The sequence below is a fragment of the Anopheles cruzii genome, chromosome 2 (assembly GCF_943734635.1).
Source record: "Anopheles cruzii chromosome 2, idAnoCruzAS_RS32_06, whole genome shotgun sequence".
Classification (NCBI taxonomy): Eukaryota; Metazoa; Arthropoda; class Insecta; order Diptera; family Culicidae; genus Anopheles; species Anopheles cruzii.
Genome location: NC_069144.1, coordinates 14,007,370 through 14,018,765, shown reverse-complemented (window position 1 = coordinate 14,018,765; position 11,396 = coordinate 14,007,370). Strand labels below are relative to the sequence as shown.

Below are 11,396 nucleotides of genomic sequence, written 5' to 3'. Positions count from 1 at the left end.
TTACGACGGCCGATGAAAAGCTCGCGGTGCTTGCGGTGCCTTGCACTCGTAGACCGTAGATTTGGTGTGTACGGAACTCACCTGCAATGAGACACGAGCACGAAAGGAAAGTTATTAGTTGGGGGCTCGGAAAAACAAATTATTAGAAAATAAAGCGATGAAAAGCGGTGGCGGCTTTGGGTGGGCGCCGATTTTGTTTTGTTCCCCAACTACTTCTAACCGTCGATGAACCCACGAGAGCTCCTCCGACCCGCAATCGTTTTGCTTTATTATGCTCGGCGCCCACCTTAGTAGGGGGCGGCCAAGTTTTATGCTCCGGTTTCGGCTTCCACTCCGCGCAAACACGCGCAAACTATGGCGTGTTGGGTGGGTTGGGTTGAAAAAAGTTTTCCGGTGGAAAATTAGCGAAGCATAATTAGTGGCGCTTGTCCCAGGCACCAGCGGCCGAGCGAACGGGCGCAACTTGCAAACTCCTTAAGTTTATTATGGCCCAGCACGTTTTAGTTGTTTGCTGGCTTCCCGGTTCTTTCGGCGTATTAGTTCACTCGCCAAGAGTTACAACACGCGAGTGAAATGTTACTTCGAAAGCAATCGGGTAATTCTTCGGAGGAATTTTAGCTTTTGATAGCGCGGTTCCAAGGCTGACCCTACCTAGACTCAGCCACAGGTACAGACAGACATTAATATCCTCCTGCCCGATCCCAGGTTGGGCGTGTTCCATATTGAAAAACTTTTCCTTCCATTTTTCTTGAGGAAGAGAAAAATGGTCAAACATTCGAGCAAAAAAAAACGCACACACAGACACACGCGACGGAATATAAATTTTTATTTCCCTTTGTGTCAGTTGTTGCTAGCGACCAGCAAGGGGACAAGCGTCTTGAGCACCCGCCCGGTCGAGGGAAAACTTTTGGCCAAAATCACCGTAATCACGGGGAGGTTCGAGGCCTTGACGGTGGTTAATATTTGCCTTTCGGGCGACCGAGACCCCGCAGACACACGCACACCCGAATGCTTGATGATGATCAATAAACATCCGTGTCACGTAGGTTTTCTTGTTGAGCAAGGACCTAACTTTGGCAGTTACCGCGTGCCCACGGGTCGGGCCCCGAGCTTTACTGTCCCGGCTGTCGCTGCCAAGAAAATGTCCTTTGTCGATGAAACGCACCCTCCCCACTCGACCATAGACAGCCAATTTCTTTCTTACTTTGACAGCGGCACAGAGCGTTCCCTGTCCAAGCCCATACGTCAGACGAAACAGGCAGAAGACTGTCTGAAGCGCACAGCAGGGTAGGCTGGGCCGAGTCAGATGACCCACAAGAGCGAGAGAGAGAGAGAGAGAGAGAGAGAGAAATGCAAACACACCACGATTGGGTCCGATTGACGGCTTACATGGGGAATGTGGCTCGTCCTGCGAGATTCGATCGCCTCCCGAGGACACTAAAATCTTGTGAGAAGACAAGAAAATAGTTTTCCTTACTAACGGCCGCGTGAAAATCCCTGGATGGAAAAAGTTGCCGTTGGGCGAGCAGAAAGAAATGTAAAAACGGTGCCACGGAACCCGGAACCGCCCGGGTATCAACCTGGACTCCCCGGGACGCTGTGTGTGTGTGTGTGTGCAAAAAGGCGTAAACGGCAGGACATGACTTGACTGGAAAATGTCGGTGTTCATTTGTGGCCCGGTATCGAATGGGAGGGACCCTTTGCCGATTGCTATCATCTCATCGTCGTCATCGTCGTCGTCGCCGTCGTCGTCATTGGCACATGTCGCTCAGCATTTGACCCGGCCGGGCTTTTTTCTTTCTGTCCGAGGCGGCACCATTTTACCGCCATCATTATCGGCTCCGGGAGGCGAGATTCAATTCAAGAAAGCCGACCCACTGTCGCTCGGTGCCCGTCGCATTGTTACTCGTGGAAAATCGCAATTTTCCCCGACTTTATGATGGCTGGCCCGCCGCCCGGCCGGGTTTTCCCGGGACACATTCCGGCACCGTGTGAGTGCTGCTGTGTGTGTGTGTGGGTGTGTCGAACCGAACACGGACGGCCATCCGTGTTAACACAAAAGAATCACACAAAAGGTCAGCAGAGGCCGTTTTTGCTCCTTTTTGCTCCCTGGCCCACCACGTATGCTATGTGTGGCCCACCGGAGGAGCATGTTTTAATAGATTTTCCAACTGATTGCGTTCGGATTGCGATTTCACTATCTCTCTCTGTGGCGCGCGCTGAATGTTGCGATCGGTTTGGCACCCACGGCCACGGATCGCAATCCGCCCTGCTGCCATATGGCGGATCGGATAATGCGCGGCCGAGCAGAGAGGGTTGCCGCCGGCAAGCGGGGCCCCGTGAAACAATGCTTTCATTTGATTATGTTGTGATACATAAGCTATGCGCGTCGATTGTCCGCCGAGGTCCGGCCACCGAGGCCGAAAAAATGCCCTCCGAGCGTTTTCCGGCGGCTTCCGTTGGCAAATCGTTCGCATCGACGCATTTGGGTGCCATTTTCCCCAAATGTGTGTGTGTGTGTGTTTTGGTGTGCCCAAAGGATGTTTTTTCGCAAGTTGCCTTCCCACCGGGAGGGTAATTGTGAATTGAATGAAATTGTCAACGTGGGGAAAATTAGACAGTTTTGGCAGAACAGCAAAAAGCATCGACCGTATATCGGGCAAGCTTTAACAGGAAATACAGAATACTGTTTAACGGCGGTGGCTTTAAGGTTTAAAATATTAGGCGGCCAATCGTTCAACGATCAAGCAAAGTACGATGTTTGGAGCTCTGCACATCGAACACGGCCGGGATTCGCAATCGCACGCAATCAAGGGGCAGAGCGAACTGTTGATTAGATGCCCTTGATTGGGCGATAAAAAGAAGCACGGCATGGTTTCGAGGTTTCGTCGTTACCGGCCCCACAAACAAAGAAAGCCCTCGTAATGAGCCTTTTCCATTCGTGAACAAAACGTTCGGGGAACGAAAACTGCGAATGGGTGGAAAGTTCGCAGCTCCGAAGAACGCAATCAGCTACGGACAAATATTCGTTCTGCACTTGAGCCGAGCAAGCAAACGAACGCTGTTTGCGCCAAAGACAGAGGAACCTTTCTATGGTGCCGAAAGCTCAAGCCCCCCCGTCTCCGATCGTAGGTTAATCAGGAACTAATCCAACATAAAATGCATTAAACTTTCTCTGTCTGTCTGCAGCAGCATGAGTGAGTCACTAAGTGTGCCATTGACCCTTCTGCGATATGCGGAAAAGTGAAACGGTGCTAATGCGCTTAAGTGCAAGACGCACACATTAGGCATGGGGAAAACGGGGAAAGAAATGTTTCGGCAAAAAACGAAACGCTCCTGTCGCTATTATCATACGGATCGCCGGTCTCCCTTAGTCGAAGGTAGGCAAAAGGAGCTTAACAAGTTGGGAACAAGAACTTGTACATTCATTAAGTTTGAAGATTTGTTTCTAAAATAAGCGTGTCGCGGAGCTGATGGTGCTGCCCGGGAACACCGGTACCGGTGCCATCCTCTTTTCCTGGCGGGCACCGGCTCTCAGCCAACTCTTAACGTTACCCGTGCATGGCCGTTGCGCTAACTTTCGATAGTGTGCTAGTTGTTGCAGGGTTGCAGGGCGGAAAAACTTTGCCGTTAACATGCATGCGGCTGAGAGGGAAGCAAAAGCAAGCGGAAAAGCTTTCAGAGTGTTTTCCTTTCTTTTTGTACGGTATTGATGCGCCCAGAGGAGTACGCCCAGTTTATGGTTATGACTCCGCACGCGTACCAGCGCCGGTTCGCGGGACTTTTTCTTCGCCACGATCGCTAAGTTGCCAGTTTTAAGTTTTCGATGGTGAAAGTGAAGCGTTGGAAGTTATGGTTTTGCTACACAATGTTTTGTGGTGGAAACTTAAGGTGTCCTATTACCAGCATTCAGCAGCCCAATTGAAGGAACCACTGAAGACAAAGAATAGTTGCGCAAAGGAACTCAAAGCCCTGTGGATTACTATCATTCTATTAAAGGATTCAGCGCAGACATTGTTGAGCACTGACAAGCAAATAAACGGACTTTCATCTTCTTCTAATCCTTCCAAAACGGGACGACTGAATTCCTTCGTTGGCCTGTCCGTCTGGCTTCGGAGCAGCTTAAAGCTACCAGAATGTGCTAAGCCCGACTCGAATTTAACGGCCACAAACCCCACGAAAAACAGTAACGATCCCCACCAACGGTACGAAAAGGACGAATAGAGAGCATAAAAACCATAATGGCACCCTGCCAGATCCGACGGGTGCAGCTGCCATCCCCGCGTCGTCGCACAATCCATCCCCCCGTCCGGAAGTGAAATCAGTCATAAAACCGAAGCCGAAAAAGAAAAACTCTACCAGAAAACTAGCAACTTTGGTGGACTTTCGCCGGAGAAAGGATTCCTATTACGCGCAAAGGTGTATGGTGTGTGTGTGTGTGAGTGTCCACGCACGCCGGGCGCCGCCGGCTGGCTGTAAACGCGGGCCGCCCTTTGCCGAGATGGCAATCATGTCAAAGATTTTATTAGTCTTTGTGTGCGGACCTTGGCGGGCGGACGACATTCTTCGTGCGCCATTTTTTCCCCCTTTTATCGTCGTGCGCCGTCGAGTCGCGCCGTTAAGGAAGTAACTTTCCCCGTGTCCCGAGAGCCGTCCGCAAGGTCAGCCCCGGCTGGCTCAACCCGGGACGGAAAACCGTCAAAACAAACACCGGGCCGGGCCCCGCCGGGGGTGGACAAATTGTGAGCTCCGCACACTCGCCTTCTAGGACCTCATCCTCATTCGGGGCGCCGCTGGGTGCAGAAAATGACCCTTTTTCGTCCCCCGGGTGTGTACCGTAATCAAGGGTCCCGGGTAGAAGGAAAACTAGAAAGCGCGATAGAAAACACTATACATTCCGGTTTCTGGCGACGCGCCCAAGGACCGAGAGTCGTCGTCGCCGTACATTCGCCATATCGCGCGACGCCCGGAACCGGAAATCAATTTATTATTTTATCTCCCTGTTCAGTTGGAAATAATGAGCTGCCTGCCGCCCATTGGCCAGACTGACTGCGAGCTGCTGGGTGGGACTTCCTGCGGGTCTAGCGAATCGATCGTTATGGACGATATTGACGGCTGCTGCCACCACCGCCACCGTCGCCGTTGCTGCGGCTGATGATGATGATAGGGACAACTGTTTCGCCATCCGTCCGAATCCGCCGGCCAGACTCGTAAAATATCGATCGGAACCGGAGCATAGCTCTTGTAATTTAATCGAATCCCGCTGCTCACCTCACTGGCAATCGAGTCGGATGATTTGCTATCGGAAATCAGCATGCAGCAGCACGACTCCATGGTCCCTAACAAGGTTATGCACTTTCGGTCGCAGTGCAATGAAAATAAATCTCCAAGGGCCATTACTTGGCCAGCGAGAGTTCAAAAGTCAACGATCTATTGGGAGGGATGGTAGGTTGTAAGTAAACGAAGTTAGAGTTGATTCGCTGAATTTTGTGGCAAAAAAAAAACAAAACTCGGTGCCTCTATAATGAACTGCTCATTTCAATGAAGAGCTTCTTCGGCAGAAGGTGAAAAGGTTGCCCAAACATTCCCAACCAAACCAACGCCATGGTTGCTCGTCGGGCGCCCGGCTATCGGGAGGCGCCCGGTAGGGCCATAAATTGACTCCAAAATATGAAGGAATTTATTAAATTTATTTCAAATCGGTCGCTACCGTTCCGGAGTGTTGCAGTTGCAGGGGAGGGAAATTATGCTCCGCATGCTTACGGTCTGCTGTAGCCCGGACCGACCAACAAATGCCAAAAATTTTCCATAACACAGCCACAGGGCCAGAGGTGTGTTCACACTGCAACGGTCGCGCTTCCAGCGCTATGAACGGGGAGCACCAACGTTCCAGCGGACCCTGCACTGTAATGCTCCCACCCAAGTCCTCTTGAGTGGTGGCCTAGCACCGTGAGTAACGTTCCCCAGGCACAGTCCCATGCATAATAAGCGTATATGATGCGGCAAAATTAGATGTTCGCGAAATGTGTATCAGCGCACATATGGAATTCGCTTTCGGTCCCGCCTGTGCCCGATCCGAGGTTGCAACGGACGTGCGCGGTGCGGGTGATTTATCATTATGACGAGAGAGAGTTAGACCCTTGGGAGATCTGTTCACAGTGAAACAAAATTCTTTTCCAATTTTGTTAAAATGTTGCAGCGAATCGCAGACCCCGCCAGGTGAGCAGAGCTATGTGGGTCGTAAGAATTTATTTTTACTTTTACCAAGAATGTGAAAGTAGGAGGATTAGTTGCCGACTTCGCTTTGTGGATTTTGTAGACCAGCCGACCAGCGGAAAAGGTTATGTAGTGGGCAGCAGGCGAGAGAACACTTGAACATGCAATACTTCAACATGCAATAAACACTTGAAAATGATGTTAAGTTCGACATTTATTTCTTAAAAAAGTCGCAATGGGATGCATGATGAAAATAAGGTCCTTTAAAGCGGAAAGCTAGATAGCGATACCGAGGGAATGGCATTAATAAGTTACTTGTGAACTGATTCTCACAACTTTCATCGATAAACATCATTAAGTTAATGGAACAGCATTCAAACAGAGAGAAATCGGGGATCTTCTATGCATTTTGTCAAGTGGCATCCTACAAAAGCACACGATTGCGCGCGCTGACCGAAGGCAAACAATTTATGTTCTCTTCAATAAAAAAGGCTACGCTACCTGTGGTTAGCTCGAAACGACCCGGCACCGGCGAATCGCTTATGAACGGAGCCCATTGAGTCTGTTTGCTGATTCGAAGAAGCCTCAATGAGCCGTTGCGCGCTGAGTCGGAACCTTTGATGGGCAAGGTGGTTGCCGCCAATCGATCAAGAACTGACGAAGCGAGCTAAAAGGTCCACCGCCACCGTGAGGTGAGAAACTGCCCCGAGGAATCAACCCCGTTTAGTCGTTACCGTTGCCAGAGCTCACTTTGATGGAGGTTGTTTGCTTTTCCCCAGCAGTGATATTCGAGCATAATTACTCCTCAAGTAGGCAACGGCCGGTGTGCTGCCGTTTTCAAATCGATCGAGACTGACAGATCAATCGCCTGCACGGTTGGCTGTGTGCGTGTGGGTAACGCTTTCACATGGCAAACGATGGCCCCCGCATTGGTGGACACTTCACGTACTCCTTTTTTCATGCATCTATGGGAGAAGCTGAATTGATTTACTTTCCCCGAACGCTTCGGGTCGGGAACCGTTTTATCGATCCGGAACAGGTGGGCGATTTGTAACACTGTCAAGAGCTCTAAAATCACCTTTGAACCGAATTACGAAGAACGGTCGGACGGTGCAAAGTGAAGCCAAAACTGCATGACTTCACAAGCGATGCTTCGGAGGGAGTGAGAATCGGAAAGAAGGAGCGAAAAAGGTCATCGGAGTCCGAGAGCTCACCGATATCCGAAGGCTGCCATCGAAAAACTATGAGAAACGATCGAACGAATGCTGGCTCTGGTCGAAACCGACTGAACATAAATCAAAGGTCCCCTCCACCGTGGACAGGATAACGTTGTCAATGGCTATGAAATTAAATTACAAATTATTACCGCACTTGCTGTCACATTTTTGGTCACCATAAAAACGCCATGTAACACGTTCAAAAGGGACTTCAAAATATCGTTAAACGGCCATTGACTTTATGGGGCTGGGAGCTGGGATAAAACACGTGACGGTGACTGGAATTGGTTCGAAAGCACCGAGAGAGTGGAAATTTGAACGAACTCACCTACAGAACTTACAGGAGAAAAAGTGGAAGCGGAAAATTAAAATCAGGTTCACGTTCGCCCGTCGTTGAAAGTAAAAATCAATCACTTCGGACGCATTGAGTTGTACTCCGAAACACCAAAGGCGCTTAGGTGCGCATTAGGCGGCACACGAAATATGACCACAATTAAATTTGCAAAAGTGCTTTCGCGTGTTGCGCGCCATCAGACGGGGCGGACTGGAACTGGAAAACACATTTTTCCGACCCACCGTAAAGAGGGGGCCCGGACCGAGTAAGAGGAAGAAGAAAAATCCCCAATCATCGTTCACCGGTGGCGAGGGTTTATTTTGCCGCCGCAAGATTGAATGAAAATTTCAAAAGATGAATTTAATAATTCACAATGATTTGCCACGGCCACCCCCGGGGGGCAGGGATGGCTTCTCTACGGAGGGAGCCACCGACGAAGCAGGGTAGCCCATCTTAACGCACTTTGTACAGTCTCGTCAAATAGCCTTCGGGGATGCCGGGGCCGAACGGTGTGGCGATGGCGAGCCGCTGTTTATTGTCGCGCGCGCGCCCCCGCATTTCGGAAAATCCGCACAAAAAACCGACGGAAAATGAGCGGAAAACAGCCACGAAAACCAACAGAACGGGCCCGGCCGCGGCCGCACGCTGTGAGCGATGAATTATTAATCGAAAAACGGGCGTTCGAAAAGGTGCGATGGAACCGAACAAAGGCGCCGCCAACAACGGCGCTGAGGAAGTCGCCCACCCACCAGTAAAAGGACATCCATCGGACCGGGAAAGTCGGACACGGAGTCGGAGTTCCCTGTTCCGGAGTGTCAATTTAAGTTGTAATGAGCTTTGTTCGAAAGTTTTTTATTGTCACACGCCATCGGATCACGACGGGTGCGCGCGGCAGGCCACTTCTTCCTTCGGGGAAGGATTTTGGACGGCTGCCGATTTCCACACCGGACAGCCGAGGTGAATCTGGGTGGACCGGCCCAAGGAGCCCTGTGTAAGGCCAACCGGGGATTAGATTTGGCTGAAAATTACGACTTGTTTTAGGCGATAAATAGGAAGCGTAAACGATTTGATAGGATTAATTACGGTCCCTGGATCGGGGCGCGCGAAGCGGATCCTGGGGCATCCTGAGGCACTCCTGTTCGCCCTCTTTGGGTGAGGAGTTTCGTCTAACAGAGCGAGGATAAGTTTCAGTTTATTTGGCGGACAGAGCAGCAGAGAGCGGTCAGGGTCGTGATAATAAATTGTCTGCATCGCATTAAAGTGACCATCGACGAGGACCGGGGATTGTCTTAGATTGTTTTAAAATATTCCCCAAACCAAAGGAGCATTACGTCGACCAAGAAAACGTCGACGTCGGAAATGTCAAGAAAATGTTTAAATGCGATAAAATTCAAAACCTTTTCGAGTAGATTTCAACAATTCTCAACAATCTTCCAGCAATCTGAAATATTGGGTACTCCATGGACTGAAACTCGGATAGTTCATTTTTCATAATTTATAAAAGCGTTTACGTAAAGACATCGACTGGATTGTAGCTTAGCTCGTCATGAATAGAGAGAGTAGAGACCGGGATCCATCAAATCATAGCTGGGCTACACACGATAGGGAATCGATGCCTTGTGACTGTCGCAATCACCTACCCTGTACATAAAAAGGGAGACGGACTAGTGTCAAACAGAAGCCTCGCAGCCGGGAAGAAGGAACGACATCGCTCATTACGACGAAAGACACTTACCCAACAACCAAGCACTAAGCACTCCCAAATGGATGTTTATTTTCCTAAACCACACACCATACTCAGCCGAAGAGCAGTGTCAGGCCGCTCTCTGCTTTGCATAATTGCGTGTCTGTGGGCCCGTGACATAACGGCGGCTCCCCTCGCCGAGTGCGGTGCATTTGTTTGTCTAGCCAAGAAAAGAAAAACCCCAGTTCCGACAAGGATTCGTTCCTCCGGGGCGTCTGCCAGGAAACGGGTCCCCTAACTTTGCACACTAATCTGATAAAACACCAACAGGCCGGATGTGAGTGCGTCTAATGCGCCGCAGAGTGACTACCAACCGTACGAACCGGAGTGGCCCTGCCCCGAAGCCACCCTAGCCACCGTTGGAGAACATTGGGAACGGAACAGCTTTGCCAAGTGATTACCTTCAGCCGCCGCCGGGTGATGTCTCCTTTTTGATTGAGAGCCGACAGGATTTACAGCATCCCACGGGCGAGGAGAGCTTGCCAAACGATTATCGTCGTCGTCGTCGTCGGCATCGTTTTAAAAGAGCCTCGCTCTCGCTTCTCGCACACCTTCTTCCTTCTTCCTACTTCACGGTCCACTTGACGGAACCTGACGGTTCTCGGCTATTAGCAAAAACTTACGGCCGTTGTTCTTGTGGCGGTGCCGGTGCCGGTGGTGTGCAAAAATGACAGCGAAAAACATCCTTCAAACAGCAAACTTTGACGAAACTTCCTTCGCCGCCAGGGGCTAGGGAATTCCGCAAGGTAAAACGCCCTGCACAGGGGGTTGTGGGCCACGGAAAGCTCCTGAAATCCCGGTTCTCCCGCCCCATCAGCCGGCCGGCCGGCCGGCGGTTTGCCATGGGATGAATTTATAACCGACTCCCGGCAGTCCCAGTCATAATTATCCTTGGAAGCTATAAATTTCGCCCGTAATTATTTCGGAGAGATATTTATGTGCACTACCCGCCGTCCGGGGTCCGGCTGGATGGTTGGCCATTTCGCGACTTTCGGGGACAGCACGAGGTGCAGTTTTCGGAAGAGCAAACCCACCAACTTTTCCGGCCACCACCGGGCTCCGGTGAGCAGAAAATTAACGAAAGATTAGTGTAATTTCTTGAGGACTGCGAGATCTTTTTATATCATCAAGTCGACGACGGCGTGGCGTGCGGAACAATGTGCTGGCACCGTTCGGTCCGGTTTCGGTGCTCGCGCCGGTCCGTTTGCTAGTTTCGCAAGGGAAAACAAACCGCGGACTTCCGGTGCCGACTGACGAACGGAGTGCTATCTCCGCCCGGAATGGTCACGGAAACTTCTAAATGAGTTAAGTCATTTGGTTTATTAGCGCCAAGCACCGCTGGGGCTTGCTGGGGCCGGTTGGTCCGCGTGTAACAACGGTTCCCTGTGCCAGCTGTGCGCGAGTTAGTTTGTGGAGCTTGAGTTTGCAGTTTTCATCGGCAAACCGACCGACCGACCTGACCGTCCCTCGTCATCCTTCTTCGCTTCTTAGTGCTTGTAACGAACATCTTAATTAGTGCTACAAGCGCGATGCTCGCCGCGTCGAAACGCGATGGCGATCGGCGTTCCTTTGGCGAGTGATAAATTAGAATCCGTAAGTTGAACCTCGGGAAAACTTTCCCGAATCACAGTCAAACCCAAAGCAAAAAAAAGGTTGTGAAAAATCGCTCTTTACACGGCGAAGGCATGGGACCCCATTTACCGCCAATCAGGATACCAGGCTCCAGGCTTTCTTTCGATAAATCAAGCAACAAAAACAAATCACCGATCGGCAGCACGCTGCCGGGATAAACATTTACCGCACACATAAATCGCCAAACGATTTTATTAAAAGGCCTCACCGAAAGGCCGCACGCTCTTCAAAGACGCGCTTTTCCGTCCCGGGG

General features: G+C 50.7%; 1 protein-coding gene across 1 annotated transcript in view; it reads right to left on the bottom strand.

Annotated features, from left to right (window-relative positions):
- Nucleotides 1–11,396, bottom strand: part of LOC128278494 (protein muscleblind) — a 147,276-nt gene continuing 135,880 nt past the window's right edge. Inside the window, exon 2 of the mRNA XM_053017224.1 lies at nucleotides 1–81. Within this exon, the coding sequence (XP_052873184.1) occupies nucleotides 1–81 (81 nt within the window). The remainder of the gene's footprint in view (nucleotides 82–11,396) is intronic.